Source organism: Ciconia boyciana, chromosome 1, assembly GCF_034638445.1.
Source record: "Ciconia boyciana chromosome 1, ASM3463844v1, whole genome shotgun sequence".
NCBI classification, from domain to species: domain Eukaryota; kingdom Metazoa; phylum Chordata; class Aves; order Ciconiiformes; family Ciconiidae; genus Ciconia; species Ciconia boyciana.
In genome coordinates this window covers 38146414-38172316 of record NC_132934.1, presented here as the reverse complement: position 1 = coordinate 38172316, position 25903 = coordinate 38146414, and the positions used below count along the sequence as shown (strand labels likewise).

Below are 25903 nucleotides of genomic sequence, written 5' to 3'. Positions count from 1 at the left end.
CTATCGGTAGCCTCCTAGTTACAGCTGTGATTGCCTTGAAAGAGGTGAGTGTTTCAGGTGCTGACTGGAATTACCAAAATATCCCATCAAGACACCAGAATTTTAATAACCAGCTTTCCAGGTCAGAGTAAGTCCATTGTCAAGCAGCTATGAAGTCCTACATTCATTTTGTCCCTTAAGCACGCTAAGTAAATATTGTTGAATTTGGGAAGGAGGCAGCTTTTTGTGCATGCAGAACTCAAACTCGTCAGCTGTAAGAATGAAGACCTCATAATTTCCGTTAAGCTACTTCAAGTTTTAAGCATTTAAAGCCAAAACTTTCGTTCTAACGTGAACCTTTCCAAGGATGTTACGCACCATTCCGAATTAACTCACATACGCATACAGAGGTGCCCACACCTAGAAATGAAAAGTGACAAAGGGCTTGGCAGACTTATCTTTGGTATTAGACCCATTGTTCTGATGAAAATTAATTTTTGTATCCAAACCCAATCCTTAGGCTACCCTATTTACAATACAATGCCACAGTAAAAAAAACTGTTGCAGACACAGTGTAGTTAAGGTTAATTAAAAAGGCTGCTTCACACCTAAAGCCATTTTTTGCATCCGGTGCCTGTTTTAAATTACAGTGTGTTTTGAGTGTTTCCTGGACAAGAGGTAGGCAGCTAGTTTAATTAGTATGTGGGTCTTGCCCAGAGTTAGAGAACTGATGCTGTGTTTTGTCTCCATGTCAGGTTAAAAACAAATGCAGGTGCGAGTAGAGTGCAGGGAAATACTGTCCAGAGAGGAAACTGGGAATGTTTTAAGTTTTGGAGTAGCTGGAGAGCTGCAACTCAACCAGGAGAGGAACTGCCTGTGTGAGAGCCTTGCTTGGTATAAGGGAGGCGGCTGTTCTGGAGGAGCTGGACCAGTCGGTGCTGCCACAACAGACCCCCTCTGTGGCCTCATGCCCCTCAGCTGTGCTGCTCTCCTCATTGCCTCTACGGTGAATCAGTTCAGGGAGCTCTTCTGTCCAAAACATGATCTGAAAAAAAAAGAGGATTAATTTGGGCAATTTATGATCTCCCAGTCACAAGGGAGGGGAAGCTATAAACAGATGTTCAGACAAGCTGGAGGGCTCTGTGGGAGTCCCACCAGGGTAAATGCCGAAGGGTGGGAATAAGGTCACCTGCAAGACCTTGTATTTTGGAACTTTTTAATTGAAAAAACAATGTATCATGAAAATGGGCTTCGGGTTTCAGTTTCATAAAAAGCAGCACGGCAGGGCGGAGGCGACCTCGTTGCGGGAACCAGCGCCAGCGCGGCCAGCCCGAAAACATCAACGCGCCTTGCGGAACCGGCCGACCCGTGAGGAGGAACACAGGCGCAGCGGCGGAGCTCGAGGGCTCGGGCCTTCCGCGGTCGCTGCCTGAGGATGCCGCGGAAACGCCCTGGAGCTTACAGCATTGCTCGACGGAGGCCAAACGGCTCCGCGCGCGGCAACCGCCCAGCCGTTAAACGGGCACCGCGCATCCCCGCCCGTCACGTGACGCTGAGCCGCCCCCTCCCCGCCTCGCTTGTCACGTGACAAGGGCAGGCGTGTGGGGAGAGGCGGCGCGAGCTTCTTCCCTCACGCGGCTGCGGCGCTGGACCCGGAAGTAGTGGCCGTTGTGGAGGCGGCGGCGGCGGCGGCACCGCCGGGCGGGATGGGGGAGTCGATCCCGCTGGGCGCGCCGGTGCCGGTGGAGCAGGCCGTGCTGGAGACCTTCTTCTCCCACCTGGGCATCTTCTCCTACGACAAGGCCAAGGACAATGTGGAGAAGGAGCGGGAGGCCAACAAGAGCGCGGGGGCCAGCTGGCTGGCCCTGCTGGCCGGGCTGGCGCACCTGGCCGCCGCCGAGAAGGCCTACCACAGCATGACCTTCCTGGGCCAGAAGCTAGGTACTGCCGGGCCGCCCGGCCGCCGCCTCTCGCGCCCCGGGTGGGGGGGAATCCCTCTCCGCTCCCCCCGTCCCTCGGGCCCCCCGTCCCCCGCCCCTCTCTGGGCCGCCCCTCGCTCTCGCCTGAGGTCGCTGCTGGGGGCCCAGCGCGGCCGTGCCTGCTCACGGCCTGCCCCGGATTTAGCTGCGCCGGTGTCGGCGGCGCGGTAGCGAACGGGCGGCTGCCGTATCCCTGTGAGGTAGTCTGTCAGCGGTAGTTGCATAGTGCTAGGTACCTGAGGACCCTGGCCTCGGTGAGGTGCGTGTCTGTGCGTCTAAACACAGGTCATGGGTCAGCAAGTGTCCGTGGGCCCAGTGAGAAATCGGCTGTGCCATTTGGGCTACCCCTAAAGAACAAATAAGAGTGCAGGTGCTGTGCAGGTGGCACAGTGGCTGTGCGAGTAGGTACATCTCTTTATTGGCTGGCAAGCTACCTACCTGCTGTTTCCAAGATTTAGACAGAGGTGTTTCTGTGCTGGGATGCTCTGGCTGAGATTCTGGCAAAAGGTGAGCTCAGTGGGGTGACCAAAGGGTTCAAGCTTTTTCACGTCACAGTTCCAGGGCCTAATATTAGAGCTGCGTATGTGTAAGTACATGTGTAAGTACTTGGGGCTGGAGATAGCCTCCTAAAAATTGTTATTCATGTAGACTCCGCAGGATCTCAGGAAGTTTTGGCCACAATCTTGGCTGCTTCTCACTCTCTCAGTATGTGAATAGAAAAATCCCAGACTGGCAGAGGGTGAGCTGTCATCATGTTACCCTCTGGGCAAAGCTGCTTATTTTTTCTTTGAACTGCAGACTGGCATGGAAAATAGATCAAGGGATATGAGTCTGATGTGTAAGGCAGTAAAGCATCAAGAAAATTCTGCTCTGGTGTTTAAGTGGTGACTTGGAACTATTTTATAAGAAGATCTTTACAGACAAAACTCTTTGTAAGGCTGACTTTAAAAAGTGAATTTGGTGCTTGCAGAAAGGATAAAATTGACAACAGAAGGGACAAAGTTTTGTTTGTTTATATACTTCATGAACAACAGCAATAGATGATTCTTCATCCTGCCCGTGACGTGGGGGCAACACTTGGCTTAGGAAGGTAGCTGTTTCACTGTGATAACCAATTCTCTGCCTTTCTGCCTCAAATTACTAAGGTCACTTTTGAACATTATATGTGTAAAATGGATGTGAAAAGGACTATCCACCATTACAAAATTTATGAGCAGTTTCAAAGTGGAACCTACATTTGGAATCTCTTTAAAAGTTCTGCAGATTCAGTCCCTGTGATCCGTGCTCTGCTGCAGCTGTTGAGTGCCACAGTGGCCTGTAAGGCCATCTGTAAATAGAAATTATGAAGTAAGGTTAGTACATTTGTACAGTCTTTTGGTAGCATCAAAGTTAAATATCTTTTACTTTGACGCTCTACTTTTGTCTTTTTTTTCTTTTTAAAATTCCTTGTAGTGTTGAGCAGGTAGAGAGAAGCACAGACTTCTGTTTTTTTGCCATCAGTTTTGGTTATGGATTAACCTGCACTGTGGTCTTACTGAGATAAACTGTGATTGTTTTCCGTTTGAATTCTGGTTTATATTAAGATTGTGTAGGGACTGGAAACATTTGGTTTGTACATACAAATGTCACATGGTTCCCATTTAAAGGTTGCTTTGCAAATTTGAATGCTTCATGATTGAAGAGGTATTGTTAGGGGAATTCTCTTGGAAAGATCTAGAGTTATTAATAGGAGTGGAGGCTATGAAAATTTCATGACGACTTGATTCATCTGACTTCCACAGATAACAGTATTTCCAGGTCATGTATCATAGTAGCAAATTTAACTGAACCCTTGTTTTCTGAAAGGTCATGCCATAACTGAGGCAGAAAGGTCACACCATAACTAACTGAGGCAGATGTGAAGGGAGTTGAAGTTTTGCAGCAATTATTGGCTGCTGAGATACGAATTGGGACAAGTGTAACTTGCATGAAATTACATAAAGTGCTTCTGAGTATATGCTATGTGTAATTCAGTTACTTGCAAAATAATACACTGAAATTTGTTTATTGATTTAAAAAAAAAATACTGTGATCAAACAACACTTAGGAACACCTAGGGGAAAAAAAGAGTGGTTATATACAATTTTCCAGTATTGCTGTCTGTCTGTGCTGTCCCTGGATTTTGGTAATACCTCCATATTTATCTGAACAGGTGGTCAGTCATTCTTCAGCCGAAAGGACTCCATCCGAACCATCTACACATCTCTGCATAATGAGCTGAAGAAGGTGGTGGCGACGGGTCGCAATGCACTAGGAGGAACAGCTCCTCACTTGGAAGAGCTGCTTTCTCACCTGTCTGAACAGCTCTGTTTTTTTGTTCAGGCTCGGATGGAAATTGCTGACTTCTATGAAAAAATGTACACGCTCAGCACCCAAAAGTTCATTAACTCTGAGGAACTGGTAAACATTTTGGAATCCATCTTAAAGAAATACAGCTCAAGGTCAGTGCTTATTTGATGGCAGTAAGTACTCAGACGTATGATCTGTAATAAATGATGTTGAGGTTCAAAGCAAGCCTAAAGAGTTTGCTGTCCTTTGACTGCTGAGCAGCACAGCCGCTTGCATAAATTCATGAATGAAGTCAATGTTGGTCAGCAGCATCAAATGCATGAAGTCTCAAAACATGACTCCTCTGAAGAAGAAAAATAAAAAAGGGAGAGTACTTCTGCTCATCATGTTCTAGGAATCTCCTTCCCTATTCCTTAATTAATACTCTGCATGTTCATATTCAGCAGAGAGGAAGAGTTATTTTCCTTATAAAAGATGTAAGAATTCGTGCACTTTTTCATTAGGAGTGGAGGGGAAACAAGGCTTAATTCCATATGGACTTCAGTCAAATTGATATGTAAATAAAACAGGTATTTGTGTGACAATTTTACTTTTGGACTAGAATATATGTCTGCTTAATTCTAAAAGCTACACCATTGCTATTTGGTCTACCTGGTAGGGTTTTATGGTGCTCTGTTATCACTTCTCTTAAGAGGTATTGGAGCTAGTAGAAGGAGCACCTCTGAGTCTTTGGTCCCTGCCATTATGGTTTCTTGAAGTTAAAATCTGATAGTTCCTGTTTCAAGAATCCCAGGATGTTTCTAAATGACTCTGGGATGGGTATTTCATATCTAACACGTGAGTCTTGAAAGTGATGGCAGTTTAAAAAAGAAAGAATTTTTGAATGCTTGTCAACAGACTCAAATTCGAGCTCTTTATTTTAAAGCAAAACAAGGTAGCCATCGTAGGAAGATAACTTTCAAATGTAGTTGAATTTTTAAAAATCTTTGTTAGTGAAATAGTGTCTAAGAAGACATTTGGGGAGAATATTCTGAGGTCTTATTTTTTTCAGTTACGATTTTTAAAGTGTACACCTAGGAAAAATCAGAATAATTCAGTGCTACTTTCTGACATTCCAAATCTAAGCACTGCAGCTGACTCCCTTATATTTTTAGGAATAACTTAAGCAAATTGCTATGCAATTTTGCTATTTGAACATCAAAACTAGTGTTTATGATCTTACTAGTGATTGTTTTGCAATTCTTGGTTTGTGAGCCCTTATAATATCAGGGCTGTTAGTCCACTGAAAAATGAAACTTACCTATTTTTTCCTTGGTGCGATAAAAATTAAAGAGTAAAGGGAGGTAAGTTTGCTTTGAAGAGTTGATTTATGTTGCACACTAACCATCACCATCTGTTCTGAGCATGTGCTGAGTCAACAGCACTGTTACAAATCTGAAAACCAAAACCGATACTTTGACGAAGTGACTGGAGACTGTTATATATTAAATGTTTTACTATGCTATTTAAATACATTTCAGGGACATGTCTGTACTTCTAAGGCATTATTATAACCTCTTTAAAAAAATAAGCAGTGTCTCCCTGGGGAAGATACTGATGATCTTGCTTTGGGTTAATGAGCAGTCTCTAAGATGGAGACGTTCTAAGATGCTGTTAGAGCTAATTCAGTAGCTGCTGTGTGGTCCTCCCCAGTCATGTACAGAATATTTCTGAAAAAACTGGGGGTAATATAATCTCCCTGTGGTCCTTCCTTTAGTTTCTTCATATCTTGGATCAGTTTCTGGGAGCTGTTATGTTGATGTGCGCTGGCTGGAAGGCATTTCTGGTTTACAGTCTGTTGACCCTTGCAGGTGAAAGGTCAAATAAACTCTTATGCAGTCTCTTTCCATCTGTCAGTATATTCCTCACTTATAGTTGAGGATGTGTGCCATTATTTCAGCCAACTGTGGTAAGGCCAGACAGGGCATCTGTTCTGTAGGTAGGTTCTGGCCTTGGTTTCTTTCCTTTACATCTAAAAATAGCTGTTCAGATAATGTAGAGCAAATAACTGCTTGCTGGTAAAGGAATGGCAGAATTAATTGACTGTCAACAATCAAGTCATATTGACTATATCTGAAAAATCATTAACTCTTGAACAGTTTAAAGCTATTTTGTTACTACTTATTGCTGACTTGTACACAGCCAATACTAGACATTTTCCTCTCTTTTTCTATAGAATACAGCTGGAGAAGTAACTTTTCCTGAATTTTTTAACTGTTGGTTTGGATGGGATCTCAACTGAAATAATTAAAACAGCATCAGAAGCAGGATCCTTTAAAAGCTTAGTATAAAATGAATAAGTAACTAGTAAATCTATTTTGATGTAATTATTTTTAAGTGTTATGTTTTTCATCTAGTCAGCATTTTGTAAATACATGCATGCATATGTGATCTATGGAAGAAAATAAAAAGTTGTAGAAAAATGAGGCTTCTTCATAGTCTGCAAAACAAAACTCTGGCATCTCTCTGCTTTTGAGAATGATTGGGGGGAAAAAAAATGTGTTTTTAAGTTCTTAACACTCTGGCTTATTGAAATATTGTAAAAAAACCTGTCTGTTTTACATGATACTGAGCTCAGTCAGATGCTTCTGTGTTATGAAAGTTAATTGCAGCAGATATACTGAGTACATAACCTGTTAGTTTACTCTGCAACCATATCAAGCTTCTCAGCTGTGGCCGAAGTGTGTATTGTTGGATTAAAACAGTTTCACAAATTCTGCTGTGCAGCGAAACATGAAAATAGCTATGAGCCGTGAAGCAAAGTAGAAGTGGGAAGCCATACATCATAATGTTAATCCAGGAGACTTGGCAGTGCTGCATTAGTAGGAATTTTTTAATTGCTTTTAAGGTTGAAGAATAACCTTCTTGGTCTCACTGTAGGTGTGTTGAATACACTGTGCTAAATGTGCACTTGATGTGAATATTTGGAATAAATAATGTTGTGTAATGCTTTTTTCCCCTTTCTAATACATGGCAACAAAACTGTTTTTCTGATGAATACCAAAACCATTTGAAATATATAATGTTGACTGTTAGCAGAATATTATTTTTAATTGACTCTTGTTTGTTCAAAGAAATGTAAATATACTCTGGGCTTCTCAGCTCACCAAAGTAGCCAGTAATCACTGTGTCTCTGCTGTAGCAGGCAGATATGATGGTTGCTGACATGTACTGTGTACAGAAGGTGGCTGGTCACCCAACCTAGCCTGTTTGCAGAACAAGGTGCATCAACTGATTTATGATATTCATAATTTCATTGTCTTCAAATAAATTTGGACTTGCATCTTAATAGCAAATCCTTTCAAGACCCGCATTGTGGCTGTCAAAAAAAGAGACGCTTAAAAATAGTGATAATATTGTTAGACAATTTTCACAAGCCTAAGAATTAATGTTTTGGCAAGAGCTTGATGGAAAGTCAAAGAAAAAATAGTGAAGGGAGAAGGGATGAAAAGCCTAAAATTCTCATTCTCTCTTCTGGTTCACAACAAAATTAAGTGTTTTGATTTTGAAGCAAGTATTTCCAAAATTGATTATATGTATTGTGTCCTGGAAGCTGAGGTGAATAATGGAGTCACTTTCACTTTGTCTGAAGATGAGCTGGTTGGAAGGATTCAGTATAAACTTCTTTTCTTTGTTTTAAAGCAATAACAAGACACAGGATATTTTTCTGAAGTGAGGGGATAAATCTATCTTTACTTAAGTCAAGTCTTGTCTTTGAACTATTGGTTGTTCTTTGTTGGAGACCTCTTTAAGAATCCTAAATGCCTGTTAGGGAACACCTTTACTAAAAGGACCACTCTGTCTTTGCTGAAGACTCATTCTTTCTAAAGTTATCTATTTAGCTTCTGTAACTGGAACAGTTTTGCACAGTTTGAATTAAGTATGTATTTATCGACGATGATGTTATAAATTTACCAGTAATTTGAGTATCAAGGGGAGGTAGGCTTGATCTGTCTTTTCCTGATGTTTAGAAAAATAAAGTTAGAAGAGAAAGCTGTAGAATGGATCTATAAAATTCCATTTCATAGAGATTTGTTCTAGTAGTAGGATCACTCTTGTGAATAAGATGTGCAGTGGCACTTCTACCTGGTAGATGAGGTGGTTTGTGTTTTTTTTTCTTTTTGGAACATCTGTTAAATTGAGAGCTGATCTTGACCTGAATTTTTAGTGAGAGAGAAATTGGTTGTTACAGTGCCTTCATTGTGATATGATGAAATCCTGCCAAATGTTTTTCCCCTTCATTGCTTTTAGTACACCAAGGTTTGAAGTTTGAGACCTGGTTCATTGGTAAATACTGTTAATCATGGTTCTATTGACTGATTTCCCGTCACAATTTTGTTGTGAACTTTTAAAAAGAAAAAAAAAAGCTTGTCTTGGCTTCCTCATAGCTTCCCTATACAAACAGCAAATTTATAACGTAATTCCTTTGATTTAACTTAATGTCTTACTGCTCTTCCAGAACTATCAAGATGTATTATACCACCAGAAGGGATTTTAAATTGGAGCAAGCCCACCTGAATTGAAAGAGAAATGGTGCTATAGTAGTTAATGGATCAAGATAAACAGTGATTATTGTTGAACTGATCGAATATAACGCCCTTGCTTTGATAGAGAAATGTCTGACAGGTGTTTTTGTCAAATACCAAGTGCTGTATGCTCATTGAGATATTTGCCCTAATTATGTTAAAATAACTTTTTTAAAATTAACAAGTTTATTTTTTGGTTTACACTTTATTCTGCTTTGATGTTTGGTCTTGTGTCTGTGAATTGACAAATACTATCTGATAATTTCACTGTTGTGTACAGCAGTTCTCATGTCTTGAATAATGTTATGTTTTCTAGATTTCATCATCCAATCCTCAGTCCTCTTGAAAGCAGTTTCCAGCTGGAAGTAGATGTACTTGCACATCTCTTAAAGGCTCAGGCTCAGATCTCAGAGTGGAAGTTCCTTCCATCCCTGGTCAACTTGCACACTGCTCACACAAAACTACAGACTTGGGGCCAAATTTTTGAGAAACAGCGAGAGACCAAGAAGCATCTGTTTGGAGGGCAGTCTCAGAAGGCTGTGCAACCTCCGCACCTCTTCCTCTGGCTGATGAAGCTCAAAAACATTCTCCTTGCCAAGTTTAGCTTTTACTTTCACGAGGCCCTTAGTCGACAAACAACAGCATCTGAAATGAAAACTTTGACTGCTAAAACAAATCCTGATTACTTTGGGAAAATTTCCAGCTTCATCCGGAAGTACGATGCCATCAATGTTTCCTTAATTTTTGACAATCGTGGATCAGAGAGTTTTCAGGGACATGGCTATCATCATCCCCATTCTTACAGGGAAGCCCCCAAAGGAGTGGATCAGTACCCTGCAGTGGTGTCTCTGCCCAGTGACAGGCCTGTTATGCACTGGCCCAATGTAATCATGATTATGACTGATAGAACCTCTGACCTCAACAGTTTGGAGAAGGTTGTTCACTTCTATGATGACAAAGTCCAAAGCACGTACTTTCTGACTCGCCCTGAACCTCACTTTACCATTGTAGTTATTTTTGAGTCCAAGAAGTCAGAAAGGGACTATCATTTTATTTCTTTTCTCAATGAAATTTCACATTCCCTTAAGAACTCCAAAGCTTTTGCAAGCTTGAAGCCTGGATCCAAAGGGTAAAATGCAAACTATTTACAAGTTGTCAAGGCAGTATGCCAGCCTTGGGGGAGCTGTAGCTTTCAAGGATTACATAAATTCATGATTCTCAGAGTCTAATTAAAAAGGAGCCATTATTTTTAATGTTATAAGTTCCCTTTTTTTAAGCTAACAGACACTTGAAGAAAAGTATTTTTGGGCAGTACTTGGTGGGATAACTTAATTGTGGGGTGCTAAACGGCCACAGTAGGATTTTTTGTGTGGTTTCATTATGATTTATTTTTTCAGTCTACAACTTTGTTGCCTGTATCAGAAAGGAATATATGCACTTTATCTTAGTCTGATCATTGACTGACTTCTACAGAATTTATTGAAAATGCGATGAGGATGGAAGATACTATCTTTTCAGACAACTGCATTGCCTGACAGGAATTATTTCTGGGAACTGTACACTGATACAAGGGAATATTAAAAAAGTGAACCTGCAATTTCACAACAAATTTTAAATAAAAATACAAGAATCACAAAAGGCACTATTGTTAATTATAACTTAGTTTTCAAAGGGTTTAAAATTATAATTGGGATCTCTGACACTCTGTTATGCACCAGTCTCTATTCTCAACACCCTGTGTCATAAAGCTTTGTCATTGCTCCAGAACGCAGGCTCGGGCAAGAAAAGCTGCAGCATGGGCTGGAAGGCCAGTATTCACTGGAGTGTTGTGACATTGTGTGTCCAGTACCAGTCTTGGCTCAGATTAACTGAAGGAGGCAAGCTGAGGTTGAGCAGGTATTCTAGAAGTAACAGCTCCATAGAAAAAGCAGCAAAGCTTTTTTAAAATTGTGCTTTTTTCTGGCTACCTTAACAAAAAAAAAAAGGCAGTAGGAAATGCCCATTGTAAATGAATTATTTTCTAATTTGCTGTTAGGGTCAACCTGGATTTGTTTTCAGGTTTTTATAAGTATATAGTTTTTTCTTTCTGTCCAGTTTTAAATAATTTCACAATTAAGCCAAATCACTTCTGGAATTTGGATTTAAATATCTAGCCTATGCAGTATGTTTACCTCATTCTAAAATGTCACCACTAACTTCTAGGCTCCAGGTTTGGAAAAAGCATATTTTCTAGTTACCCTGAAAGTGCTTTATTTTGGAAATCAATATTTCCAATTACAATAAAAGGGTCAGTTTGGCTGTACCTGTAGCCTTATATTGCATGATTCTTCTGACCATTAGCTATGCAGTTGTGCAAGCACTTTCATGGGAATTCAGGAGGACTGATATGGGTCTGCTGTGTGATGTATAGAAGTGTAGTGAAGTTAGACCCTTAGTTGACACTGTCTAAGGTATCACATCATCAGGTTTGTTTTAAAAGGGAGTTTAAGTAAAAATGTTGGTTTCTGTTAAGACTGAAACAGAAAAGATACCATCGCAGACGTGGCTTTTACTGATTCCCTTTCTCTCCCACAAAAGGTTACAGTAACTTGTCTTGCCTCTTGCTGCAAGTACTGATTTCTTTACAATCACGTAAGCATGTTCTGTTCTTGAAATGTAAGCTCTGACTTTCCACTTTGTGCCAAATAGAACCTTCCATGCTTTGCTGTAATTGTACGTTTGTCTGTTGTGAATATCTGTTACTGCCTTTCACCTGAAGTCTTAGTCTGACTGCAGTATCACTCTCAAAAGTTTAGAGACTGCTTTTTGCCATTGGAAAATAACAGGAGTGGCAAATACACTAGCAACTGGAGGGCACCTGGTTGTAACAGCATTACACTTTGCAGCCTGAATTGCCCTTCTAACAGGACAAAGTTGCAAATGCCAGTATTGAGGCAGTTTGTGTGGTTCCCTCCGTGGGACAGTGACCTTGTAATAACATTGTACTATTGACTTCCTCAGCCTGAGTAACAGAAAAGAGGCTGTCACCAGAACTGATTCCCAGTCTTCAGCAGTGTAATAAAGTGTTGCACAAATTCTGTCTGCCTCTACAGTATTTCCCCATTGTACTAGCTGTCTGTGGGAAGGGGGAGAAGAGGTTGGGGGAAGAGACCACATCTGGGTACAGACACCTTGCTCATTTCTCACTGGCAGGGGGCGTGTTGGAGGAGGTGAAAGACAAATCTGCTGCCCTTTGGAGCAGACCAGCAGCTTTTACGGGTTGCTGAAATAGCTGGAGGCTGTTCCCACTGGTTTTTATGGGGAGAGGAAAAGGAGACAACTCTGTTCGGCAACCTGGTGGTTTGATGCGTGCTCCTGCCACTGTTTTTGGCAAGTAGTGTCTGTGGGAATGGGGAAGGGATGCTAGGTGATGTTTCTGTGCAGGAAGAGGTGAGACTTGCTTTGCCCTTTGTCAGTGGTGGGGTTGTTTGCTGCAGTTTTCTCCAGAGGCTCTTGGGGAAGCAGCCAGAGGAGCCATCGACTTGTGGGTAAGAATTTCTGAATATTTAGGCTGTTGAAGAACCAAAGGAACCCGTAACCATCACTCTCCCATGGTGTGAGAAGGGAGGGAGTGGGAGAGATGTGCAGACAAACGGTGGGAGAGAGTTGGGTGCTGGAGAGAGAAACTTGTAGAGCTCTCTCTGGGTTTCAGAGTCCTGTCCCTGAGGCTCTCCTTGTAAGATCTCAGCCTTAAATTAATACAAGGTGGGGAGCAGAAAATCTAGGCTGTAGGAAGTGGCTTGGATGAAAGTTGCAGGGGTGAACCTGAAGAGAGCTAACTGCACTAGAATCAGTATCAAATAGTTTTGCAGAGTTGAGGTGTGCTATGACCAAAAACTGAGTGTGTGTGTGGGTGTACGTGTGTGAGGAATGAGTATTTGCAGATTTGTTAGCTCCATGCAGACTTACGGCACAGTTTCTTATTTGGTGCTTTGAGGAGTTTATGTTTTAAATGATAAATGAGTTCTCTATGATGTAAAATTGGCTAGGGCAGTAATGAAAACCTGCATAATTAAGGGGGGGAACATGTATATAGAGTAAGTAAAGGTGACCAGAAACTCAGTAAGTGGAAACAAATATATTCATTATTAACTTCAGTACTGGAAAGATTGGTCAGTTTCTTTACTGTAAGAATTGGAGAACAAATGCACTTTTGCCGAGCTGGGTGATACCCTGTCTGCAAGCTTTTCCTCTGCACCAATTTAGCTAAGCAAGATTGAATGTACTAATGTACTTTAAAAGTCTTGTATAAATGACTGCTTTAAGTGCAAGATGTAAGGATGTTTATGATAGCATAATGAAAGCCAATGCTTCCAGACATATTTAAAAGTTTTTAAAACAGGTACTGCGATTTGATATTCTTGGTACCACTCAGATTGCATAGAATAGCAATGTGGAAGCTTATCTTGCAGCAAATTTCATATACCTCATCACTTACTTCAGTCCATGAGGATTTTGGCAGAACATTTAATGTAGTATATTTTGCCTGGAAGTGAATTTGACAGCAAACATATTCTCAGATCACTTACATATTTTATATTTATGTCTAGTAAGCAGTTTTCTTTTACATGCGGTGTTTGGGGTTTTTTCTTGAATAAAACATCTTTCCTTTTCTTGCCCCTTTGCATGAAGACATAACACAGGGAGTAGAAACTATCAGTGTGTTTTGTATTGTGCTGCAAAGGACTGCAATATATGCACAATGCATGTAATACTCAGGTTTTAATGATCTAAAAGTAATGTAAATTCCTGGTATCTACTTGAATACTAACACTCGGTGTCTGTCTAATTCACTTGGGGAAAAAAAAAAAAAGGCTGTGCTATAAGTGGAAATAATTTTATGGCACTGTCCCAGTTAATTATTGCTCTGGTCCACTCTTCATATATGAGCTTCTTGAGACACTTGTGATCATTCTAGTTGTTCTTTGTTTGACATCAGTTATCTGAGGCTTCCTTGCACACGTGTGATGCCTGCTGCTGCAGGTCAGCCTGCTGCCTTTTACTGCACTGCGTCCCGATCTTCTTGTAAATCAGCAATGCGCTATACTTACTTAATTCCTCAAGTCCTGTTTTTTGTCCCCATATCTACAACCCCTCATCTTGTAGTAAGAAGAGTGTCGCGCAGTGTGGCTGGCCCTGGGCTGGCGGTTAGCTCTGTGGTTGCTTCCAGAAGCACTGGCACTAAGCTAACTGGCTTTGCTGAAACTTCGGTGTTTCTGCCCTGTTTTCTCCAGAATTCCCATTTTCAGACTCCCAGAGATGTAAGCCAGCCCTGCCGAGGTGGACGCAGCTGAGGCCAAGCACTGCTTGTTTGCTTGGGCTCTGCCTGAGCCTCATGAGTGGCAAGTCAGTGTCCTGCCTGCTGCGGACAACTGTTGTGCTGCTCAGCAGGGATGGCCTTCGGGCTGCGATTGTGTCAGGGCAGGAGCTGTTTATGGGAAAAGCAGGAGAGGCTCTGGAAATGAGAATGCTGACAAAGGACAGCAATAGAGTAACGCTTCGCAGAGCAAAAGTACACAAAGTAAGTCAAAGGCAAGATGGAATTGGACTTTGATTTCCTTTTCCTGCTAGTGAAGGACTGATTTAAAGATAGTCTCCTTTGGAGGATAAAGCTAACGGATTCTTTTGCCCTGAAATTGTTTAAGTACTCGATCATTTTCCTCCAGGAACTGCCTCTTTTCCTCTCTTGTGCATGCATGGTTTCAACACATTGCCTGACTTATTTTTGTAATTGCTATGGGGCTTTTCTGGGAGAGTTTGCCTGTTTGAATTTAGTGCACTCCTAACTTTCAACTTGGCATCGCAGCTACTGGGTTTGTGGTAGAATAACAGAGCTCTTCACCTTGCAGCTGGGACCTGACTGTGCCCTAGCTGTACGTGGCAGCGGTAAGAATAGCAAAGTGCAGGAGAAGAGGCAGCAAGTCACTACAAGATGGGCTGGGGCAGATGACAGCTCTGGGAAAGACAGGCAGGGAGAAAACAGATGCAAAAGGACTGCAATGCAGACGGACTGTGATCAGGTTTTCGTTGGCCCCTCTGCATGCTGGCCTAATTTCAGAGCAATCTATATAAATTTTATATCCTGTAAAAGCTGCGCTAGACCCCGCCTGTAGTTGCAGCTGCTGGTTTTATGTGACTACTTTAAAATAACTACACTGTTTCCAGGGTGGCGGTGTTCAATCTTTAGGTACCAACAATCTTGGCAAAGCAGCTGGTTTTGGGCAGATGATTAAGACAGGCTTCGCTGTATCCCATTATTAGCTGGGATATGCTGCTATGATGTTACGAGCTAACATCTGAAGCTTCAGAGCAGTGCAATGTCATGCTTTATTTGCGCAGCTCGCTGCTGATCAGATAAAATATTTAGTGGCGCTGAATTTTTGGCTCTGTGATGTATGCATCATTTGCTACAAGAGTGCTGAGAGGTTTTTTAGTGTGTGCAAGTTGAATTCCTCAGGTTAGAGCCATAAAGAGCCAGCATTGCTGTGATCCTGTACTGGGATGCACAACCTTGAACCAAGACCTTTAAGTTTCCTGTGGGGCGGATGATGTGGTCCTCATTCATAGTGGTCAGAGGCAAAATGAGGGCCAGTGAGAGATGCTAAAGGAGGCTGGGGGTGTCTGTGTTAAACTGCATTCTCAGCCTTTGATTTTGTCTTGGAGTTACTCCTCTCTGGAAACACAAGCAGAGGAAACATTGTCTCCCACGGTACAGAATAGCCTGATGGTCTCTTAAACGTTTACTTAGTAAAATGCCATACCCAGGGTCAACGTTGTCCCAGGGGAATCCAAGTCAACATCTCCCTCCTCTGCGTGTTTACGCAGATGTTCAGCAGAGCCTCCAGGTATTTCCCTGCTCTCTCAGGCAAGGAGCAGGTTTCCTCTCCCTGGCCCTGGGTCATTCTTTTGGCAAATGGGGGATGAGAGATTAAACTGCCTGAAGAGGAGAAACTCATCTTTTTCTGGGTGGGTGCAGTCATCACTGGGCTACTGTGTGAACAGCGGACAGTAACGAAAGGACCACCCTGCTTTCAGCAGGATCAGGGGTGGCTGCTGCAGCCTGGGGTTACGTGTCCTCCCAGTGCCCCTGCTGGGTCTGGTTCTTCGGGAACTGGGAGTGATGCTTCTCCAAGGACTGCCTGGGACTGCGTGAGACTCCGTGTCACCTGGAGGTAAAACTCTAGGAACATACAAGACTTAAAGAGTGAAAACTTGGGTTATGAGACCATGCTTTTCATCTGAGGGCTCTACATTAGACTTGTAGTGGGAGAGCTGAGGCTGCTTTTGCCCCCAGCAGTACAGCCAGCCCACGTCCCACCCCGAGAGATTCCAGCACTTGTTGAAGGGATGGGGTGAGGGGTTGGCAGCACTAACAGGTTTAGCCTTCTGGTTTTAATCTCATGCTCCAAATCTGTCTGAACTAGTTAAAAAAGTTAGTCGATTAAGTCCCATTGTAGGTGTGGAAGCCTTTTTGCAGGGCGCGCCTCCGAGTAAAGTGCCTGGAGCTCTGCTGAGGGCAAGATGTGTAAACCGGGTAAAAGTTATCTTCCCCTCCTTTTCATGCATCCCTGTCCAGAGAGAGCAAGAGCAAATTACTTTCAACTGTCATTGGCTAATAGGTTTTTGGGAAAAGCCTGTTTCTCATTTGTTGTTACAGAAATGGGGAATTAATGCGATGAATCAAGTCCCCCACCCCAACCTCCGAATTTGTCTATCATCTATGCTGTTTTGCCTGCAAATTCAATACACTTAGATGTAGTTGAACAGCCATTTCCACACTGAAGTTATACCCTGCATGCAGGCTGGCTTTGCTTGGAGAGCTCCAAAATTTCATATGCTGAGTTTTCCCAACCCAGCAGTTGCCTCAAGCCATCTGACCTGCTGACTGCACCTCGCAGTGAGAAAAGCAGGAGGCAAATTTCTGAAGTTGTGCATTACTCACTCTCTATTAGGTATAAAAATAGATGGGCCTAAATCTTGGACCAGCCCTAGTGGGATTTGTGGCACTATCTCCTTTTTTTTTGCTATCCTTGTAGCCTGAAATGATACCCCAGATCCACTCATCCCTGAACACGTAAGGGTTTCAATATCTAAATATGCCTTAGGTGCCTCAGGCCCATCTCCAGTTAGGAATGATTTGTTGAAATGATGGCTGCTAGATTAGGAATGGCTATTCTAGATGTTTCTGACTGTAATTGTAAGAGAACAGTAAAAAAACCAAACCACCACCACCTTATTGATGAGTCCGTAGTATGTCCAAGAAGGAGGTGCAAATTCAGAGACTGAATTGTCACAAGTTCTTGCCATATCTGTCTTTAAAGCTGTCAACCAAAATGTCTTCAGGGGGCTAATAAGATAATAATATATTAAAAGCATAAGGGTCATGCTTCAGAGTATAATTTGCTCACCAAGCACCAAGGAACTTATCCATCTGGAAGGTTATTCTGCAACTGTGCATTGTAGGGACTTTATTATTTTATGCTTTTCATGGTAGCGTTTTCTTAGGCACTTATTTTTATAAGTTATGTTTGAAACGAGCCAGATACGGCTTTTTCCAAAGCTGCAGAGACTCAGAGACTGCAGTGTGGGCATTAAATTCAGCGCAGGTAAGCAAATTGCCATTTGCAATTTTTGTACCATTTCTTAATGCCTAAGATGAATATGTTAAACTACATTTTTGCTTCAGTAAAGCAGGGAAAACTGCCACTAGAGGGTGGTGTTAATACAAAAAGAAAAAAGTCATTTTGGAATCAGTCTCTTTCCAGGATAAAATAATTTATACTCTCCTACACGTTTATAAACATGAGATAGATTTTACTGCTCTAGTCAGATTTGTTTGAGTCTTGTTGGCTTTTTTCCTGGTCGGGTGATTTATGTAGTTCTGTTTCAGCTGTAAACAGCAATAGCAGGTATCTAGTTTCATACCTTAATGTATATATGAATACTGAAATGATGTTGTTTCATCTTCTTTGCGTGGGACTTTTTTTATTGAATTGCAAAAAAAACTGTAAAAAAACTTTTATGATTTTTCTGGTGAAAACTACCCGTTCACTTAAAATCGCATCCTATTTTAGAAAAGATGGTGTTGGGTTTTTTTATTCCTCTTTCCTTTTTTTTCCTTCCTAAACAGCAGGAGAACTAAACCGTTTTTTACCAAGGCAGTGCAGTACAATCAAATGACTGTTAAAGTCCATTTAGGGAGCATCAGGCTAGAGTTTAAGCCTAATGCAAAGTAAGAGGCTTTTGATAGTCTAATGTGGGCAGAGCTACTGTTGTATATAACTATATATATATGGTATAAACATATGTATATATGGTATACGCTATATGGTGTATATCTATGATATATGGTATAACCATATGTTAAATGGGTTTTTATAGGTATATATATGTTATGTTATATAGATGTTATTTTATATGGTGTGTTTTTTATATATACATATATGCTTTATACGTATACCATACCAGCCAAATTAAACCGTACCAACCCTGAGCAGTGGAGGCCGAGGTGCAGGGACGGGGCGGTGCAGGGGCTGGGCGGTGCAGGGGCTGGGCGGCTCAGGCGCCGGGGCTGATGCTGCTTTGGGCCATCTTGAACCCCGTGAGATGCTGCTGGGTGTGCTCGGGCATGAGGGCTGCGGGTGGGCACCTGTGCAGCCCCACCGCTGCCCTTCAGCGCCGAAATGGGGGAGTTTCACGGGTGCTGCAGCCTGGATCAACCCCAAAGAGAAGCTGCGGGAGGCAGAGGAGGGGTGCGAGAAAAGGAGGGAAAGTGGAGGGGACACATGGGCTGAGGCAGCAGCAGGGACCTTGTCCTCTCCCACCTGTTCTCCAAGAGGAGAACAAGCTAATTTCATGGCACTTTCAGCATGATTGATACACGCAGGGTCGATCCACAGGGCTTGGCAGGGGCGTGGGCTTGCTGTGCCCGAGAGCCTGGTGGGGACGGTGCCCCTGGGCAGTGGGAAGGGGACCCCCACCACAAACTGCTCCAAACCTGCTATAACCTTCTGTGCTGACCGCCAAGCTCGTGTGTCACCCGTGCTTCACCCTCTGCCCCCAGGCTGGGTCAGAACCCAGTAATAATTGTATTTATTTTTCCTTCTTCTGTGTTGGAAGATAGCTGGATGAAAGACATTATCTAGCCATGAACCTTCGGGCTCTGATGTGATCTGAAAAGCGTTAGTGTTGTTTCCCCTGCTGCTGTTTTACATCACCGCGCATGATGACAACTCTGCCAGGGAGGCAGCGGCCCGGCCTGAGCTGGTGTATTAAAATGATGATCGCATGGGTTTTGGTGGTGTGCAGTAAACACATTCTTTCGCCATGACGATGTTGAAATCCTGGCTCTTCAGGGGACAGGACGGTGTCTTTGAACTGATATTGTGACTGCGTGCGTGGGATGCAAATGCAGCATGTAAAGCCACCCCGTGGTGCACTGATTTAATAGAACAGATTTTCAATGACTCAATGGGAAGATGAAAATTTTCTACTCGCATTTAATCTTAGCCTGATAAATCACTTGGGGGCAAAAAAAAAAAAGTAACAGTAAAATGCACGAAATTAGTGCTCTGGCACATCTGGAGGTGGACTTGGTTTTGGCGAGCCCGTGGTGATGAGGAGCTCGGCGGGCGGTGTGGGGCTGGGAAGCGTGGAAGGAGGTTGGATTAAACCGCCAAGATGGGCTGGGGTGGGACCGGCTGCAGAGCAGAGCCGAGCGCCCGGCCGCAGTGGTGGCTCCTCCTTGTTGGCATGTTGGCCACCGTGCATGTGGTTAAAAACGACGATGTTCAGCCGGTTACTATGGCAATGATGTAGCACGAGTTGTCATAGCAATGGAGCAGAATTTTTCGTCAAGTTCCTGCAGGAGGGTGATGGATGCCATTTTGGGGGGCTCTGAACTTGACCGTTCGCCTTGTATGTTTTTCCTTGGTAGAAACGCTCAGCCCTGCAGCAGACGGTGAATGTACCTGTCCTTCCAGTACCGTTACCTGGTTTTCTGTGTCCCAATGCTAAATTTTTCTTTCACATTTAGAAAGTTAAGAACAGCTCTGGTAAGCCGTAAGTTGCCAAGCCTAATCTAATTATGTGCACTATTACACAAGGTGTGTTAATAAAACATACTCCTGCTAGGGAGGCTGTTCCCTTGTGCGTGCTCTTCACCTCTGTACCTGCCCATAATACAATTCAATAGGACATTAGGTGCCCATTTGAAAAAATAATTTTAAGCTGATCTGAAGTAAATTTGTTTCAAATACTCCCTTTTAGCGCAGAATAACATATGTTCTGCCTTGGAAATGCATCTAAAAAGATGCAGTTTTATTTAAATTGCCTTTGCTTTCTCCTTCTCAGGCTTTAAGAGCAATGCACAGTCTTTTTCCCTTACTCATGAGCTATGCATCAGCTCCTCCTTGTCAGGGTTTTTTTCATATAGGTCATCAACAGGACAAGTACACTCTATGTAAATGATACTGCTTTCAATGGTCCTTTCCTTAGGAGAGCTGGTGTAATTCTCATTTTACACCTATAGGTACGCTCTCGGTTTCTATCAGCTGTGTTTTTTCAGTTGTGCAAGAAAGTAAACTCCTAGAGTGCAAAGCATATTCAACAATTTGATTTTGTAAGGATAAAAATCTCATATTCAGCTTGACTGAAGATGATGGCTGTTTTTAAAAAACCAAAACATGCTGCTCATAATCTACTTTTAAAAATCCCTAAACCCTTCATTACATGCAAGTTTCTGTGCTAAACCATACACCTCAAAATGAAGCCTAAAAAATAGCATTAGTGGTGTTTCACAACAGGGCGTACATGCTGCTTTCATAAACTGTAATTTGCAGGGACCAGGGAGTCTGGGAAACGGAAAATCTGAATTTGGGGTGTACAGCTTAATAGCACTGATATTTTATAAGTGTTTTCCATATTTTATTTTGTCCTGTGCTTTTTAGCAGGTAAGTGGGTGTGCAAGCAGAACTGTATCTATTGCCGGGGAGCATAGGAACGATATTGGCCCAAAAATGTGTTGGGATTTGTACCTGTACAGTGCTGGGTTGGAATCCGGGTTATGCTTGAGGCTGCGTAGTTTTGGGTTTAGGAAAGTAATCACAGTGATATGTTTTAAGCCCTTTTTGCTTTAAGAACCTCTGATTGCTGTGTGCTTCAGCATGCGACTAATGTGAGGAACTCCGTCAGCTACACATGCTGGAGTGCTTGTTCGAGTTCCTCTAAATGAAGTTCAGCTTTTACAGCATCACTAAGACCACCTACAAAATAGAGTTTCTTTTATTTTTTGCTTGTTCACAGTTTTGTAGTTACTCCCATAAATGATGTTAAACTCATTGACCTAAGAAACTAAGTTTTCAGAAACTCACTGGGCTGTGTGGTACCCATGTATTAATTTAAGCACAAAAATGCAGCCTCTGGGTGAGGTAAACTCTCAGCTGCAAGTTGCTGGGAAGCAGTGAGATACCACCGTGTGCTGGTCCTGTTTTTCCAAACTTCCCTGGATATATCCAGGGGTTCTTGTAAGAGATGGGATATGGAGCTACGTGGACCTGTAGACAAACCTGGTGCAGCCTTTCGTGGTTGGCTTCTTAACACAGGCTTCTCAGAGCCATTAGTTTTACAAGAAGCTGTGCAAAGTATCGAGAATATGTTGCTCCGTCTCATTAAAGATCTTGCAGATGTGACACCTCTGCTGTATCATCTCGTCTTCCTACTGTTTCTTGCTTTTCATACAAAATATTCTGTGCTTTTACTTGCTTGAATCTTTCAAGCGCTGGACTTAAATCCAGAGCCTGCTTGGGTTGTCCCGTCGACATAAAAAAATAATCACAAGGTGGGAGGCCTGTGCAGTGCCCATCTTATTCTTCAGGTGTTGCATCTGCCCTGGAAGCCATTCAAAACCTCCCCAGATAGTCCCTGCTCTCCTCCAGGATCTGCTCAATCTACTTTTGTTTGGGTTAATGCAAGTCCGCGGTCATGGGGCAATTACAAATAAATGAAGTATGAAAGACTTCATAGGGTCTTTATTTGGATATTTATTCAGGCATAAACTGTGATGTGAATTCAGCTGGGTCCCAGATCGGGTGACGCCAGTGAATAAAGATTTGTAAACTGCGTTATTGTTCTGCAGGTATTTCATTGTGAGTGATTTTTGGCAAGTGACCTCAAGAAGTCTCATAGCACAGTGATTTTTTTTTTTCTACCTTATCAGTCTTTCTGATGATAAAAGGAAACTGGCTTTTGAAATCATGAAGAACTCTGGCGTTACACTGGCATAGATTAGAAGATTTATGCCCAGATTTGTTGAGTACTCCCTCTCCTCTCCCTCCCAAATGAAAGACACAATATCTGTCACTGTATTGAGAGGTGTGGATTCAACTGTGTTCAGCTGCTGAAAAACTTTAAAGCTCACTGAGATGAAGGATACTGTTTGAAGTCACGCTAGTAACTTCTTACAGTGGAGGCTGCTGACAGGATTAGAGGACGTGCAGGCCCGCTAATGAGTAAATTTGTGGTTTATGAGCACTGAGAGAATTTTTCAGTGATGTTAAACTGACTCTACTAGATACAGTCAAACCCCTTGTCTTTTGGGAAAGTGTTTATTGACAGGGACAGCACTGGTTCAGAAACTTGTTCTCTTGCTAGAAGGAGGGTTTATGAAATGGCTGCAAATATTTTAATAGGAAGCTCTGATGAGTGAATGTTTGTCCTAGAGATTTTTTTCTAAGATGTTCAACAAACTATTACAGTTGTTAGATGCGTGGAGACGATTTTAAACAGCAGTAAAACTCCTCTGATATGTACATCACTGCTCCTTTATGTGGCAAGGAGTGTTAATGACATGTTGCAGCATGCTACAAAGAACCACTGAAAGAAATTGGCATTGTGGCCCAAACTTTTTCCTTCTGTGAACAAACTCAAGCAACAGACAATGTGCTCTTGATGTCTGCCATGGAAGTACTGCAGAACGCTGCTTGCTAACATGCAACGAAAGTCCAGGAGGGACGAGATGTCTGCATCCATGTGAAGGTAACTGGGCTGCTGGTGAGCTGGTTTTGATGGTGAGCTGGTTTTGATAGTGCGCTGCATCAAAGAGGACTTCAGCTTGTGACATTGTCACCTTCAGCCTTCCTAAATATGTAATAAATGTATATCCATAAGACACCTGGGGAGTGTTATCCCTGCTTGATGGGTCTGGTGGCGGAGGAAAGCTGTTAGGGAACTTTCTGAAAGCCTTGGGAGTAGGAAACCTCCTGTCCTCCAGGTTTGGGGTAGGGGCGTGAAACCAATTTGTGCGTGCATTCGTGTGCATGTGTAATGGAGAGTTGAAGAGAAACGAAGAGCTCTCGAGCTTATCCTTGCAGGGATCCAAAAGTAATTGGTTGCACAATAAATGGGAGAAGTGAAAATGGTGTTGTAGCACTTTAATCAAGTGGCTGCTAAAAAAAAAGTATACGGGGCTTATTTCTCTATAAAACACTCTAAGAGCTCACCAAGGGACACTTGATGTTAATGGATTCATGTAAAAGAAAGTAGTGTCAAAAAAAGTAATGTTTGTGAAAAGTCGGTGGCTGCAGGACATTTACAAACCATGAACGATTAACAGCTGGAGTTTAAAAGACCACAAATTCCTGTCGCTTCCCGTGGCGTTTGTGACCCAAAGGAAACAGGTAGGAAGGAGCTTTAGGTAGGTGAGAGCTGAGACTCTTGCGTTTGGGGTAAGACTTGCTGCTAACAAGAGTGGTATGCAAACCTCCATTTATATGAGTTATATTTCACTGGGTGAACTTCTCCTCGGGGTCCGGCTGAGCAGAGGGCGGCGTTCGCTGCCGGAGGAGGGGAGAGCAGCCGTGTTTCAGTGTCCTCAGATCGCTGAGCTGAACTCTCTAAATAAAACATGCGGTTGCTAAAGTTTTCATCTGTCTCTCACAAATAAAAGTTCTGACAGCTTTGCCTTTGCATTCTTAAATATTACTATTTTAATAGCAGTATTTGCTCACCCGCACCCTGGCTTGGAATTTGGTGTTTCCCTGCGTGCCCCGGGGAGGGTCGGTGCGCGAGGGGGCAGAGACATCCCACAGCTCTTTGCCAGAGCTGGCCAGTAATTTTCCTGTAAGTCATTGTCCCATCAGGAAATGTTGCTTTGTGAAACCCAAGATATTTCCTGAAGATATAATTCATAGCAGTATTTCATTCTAGAAAGAGCAGAAAAAGGTATTTTGCTTATGTTACAGCAGAATTGTTTTATATGAGATGTTACAGTGAAATGCATTTGTCCTATATGGATGAAAAAATTGCAGCAAAGCATTTCAATTAAAAAAAAAATCTAGGGACAAGTTACAGAGATTCTTTTGTCCATTTTTATTATGGAAAATATATTTAAGCTTGTTGAATTTGCTGTGAAAGGGAAAATCCTGTTACAAGCCAGCTTTGTGTTCTCTCTCTGCGCTGCTTCATGTTTTCTGTCTTGTACTAACGAAGTGTTCGGCTGTGCAAGAAATGATGTTTTCTCAGTTTGTGGTTGACCTTCTGATTGCTTAAACTTATTTGCTGTATGATACCTTTACAGTCCAGCCTTCTGTAATTTATAACTTCAGTATACAATACTTTCATTGAGATGCAATGCAGAGTTAACATCTACTATATAGAATGAGAGATGCAGTTGTAAGTCTTGAGTCTCCTAAAGGACTGTGGGACCCATTGGGTTGGTATTTAAGTCTGGACGAGAGGATGTCACTTGTGAAATCATTAGTCAAATTTAAACAGAAGCCAGGCAGGGGCTGTCGGACAGTTGGGTTTAAGCCTTGTGGAGGTTTTTTCCTTTATAAAAATCCAAACAGTGCATGTTGGAGGACAAGCCAATGGACTAAGCCCTGTGTTTTCATATAGGTTAACTTGCTGGGGTGGGCTCTTGCTCACGAGGCACACAGCGTGTGCCTGCCGTGAAGTACGTGTTCAGCTCTCCTTAAAAGGTAAGCCCTACAGAAAACCCACACAAATTGGGAGCAACTGTTATGAATTGAACCACGAATTTTTAATATTTGGATACCCTGAGGTACAAACTAGCCCTTAAAATACATTACTTTATATTTCATACTCCGCGTAGCTCATGTAATGATACATGAAGGGAACTGAAGTTTCCAAAGGACTCTCTGCTTTGGGTTAAACAGGGCAGTTTTACAAATAATCATCCCGGAGACAGGTTTGTACCAGCTCTCTGCCTGGGGGAAAGAATCTGGCGGTGCCTTTCGTTGCCTGCCCGTGCCCGGCGTCTCGCCTCCTGCCTGGCCGAGACCTCTTCTGTGGCCCTGGTGGCCTGCTGCAGGGTGAGCTGTCGGTCGTGCCTTCAACAGCAAGGTAATGGACAAAAAAACCCTTGTGGTGGATAGGAAGCTTGACAGGAATAGAAGCATCACTTTTCACTTGAATTACAGTGATTTTTCTTTTTTTAAAGTGTTGAAACATCAGAGAAAACTGGGCTTGAAGTGTCCTGCAACTTCTCCCAGCCTGTGCTGCGTCCTTCTCCCTGGCCTGGCAGGGAGGAGACCCTGCCACGAAATACCTCCTGGCACGCCGGGTACACAGGAGTAACTCGGACCTGGTTCATCGCCCCTTTGGTTGAATCTTTTGATAAAAAAATGGAAACCTCTTTCTAAATGAGTGTATTGCCACAGACAAACCTGACTGCTTTCATCAAAGATTTTGTTTCACCTTTCATAGAAACCAGAATAATCTCTGTGGAAGGAAATGCTGAGACATCAGCAGCAAACCTGAAACGTGGTCAAAAACTTTATTTTCGTTGTCAGGGCTCCCACGGCATCAGACGCCACAGCAGAAACAGCGAGTGGGAGTCCGGGGCTCGCGCGAGAGCTGCCTGGTGGAAACGTTTGCAGCCGCAGAAAGCTGAACGGGGCATTGCCCAGCGTCACAGCGTTTGGGTGGTTTTGCCTTTCGTTTTACCCCCCAGGTGATGGGCAGTGTGGGACGCGGAGGAGGGCGGGGGTGAGA

At 42.8% G+C, this 25903-nt stretch overlaps 1 protein-coding gene across 2 annotated transcripts; it reads left to right on the top strand.

The window, feature by feature from the left end:
- The first annotated feature begins 1566 nt into the window (after positions 1 to 1566).
- On the top strand, positions 1567 to 11914 carry KICS2 (KICSTOR subunit 2). 2 transcript variants are annotated; one of them, XM_072862846.1, is made up of 4 exons: positions 1568 to 1920; positions 4150 to 4223; positions 4302 to 4438; positions 9168 to 11914. In XM_072862846.1, exons 1-4 carry the CDS (start codon positions 1686 to 1688, stop codon positions 9982 to 9984), a joined length of 1263 nt encoding a protein of 420 aa, XP_072718947.1. In that variant the 5' UTR covers positions 1568 to 1685; the 3' UTR covers positions 9985 to 11914. The 2 variants fall into 2 exon arrangements, with proteins under 2 accessions (XP_072718938.1, XP_072718947.1); XM_072862837.1 differs by having other exon boundaries at positions 1567 to 1920; positions 4150 to 4438.
- The last annotated feature ends 13989 nt before the right edge of the window (positions 11915 to 25903 follow it).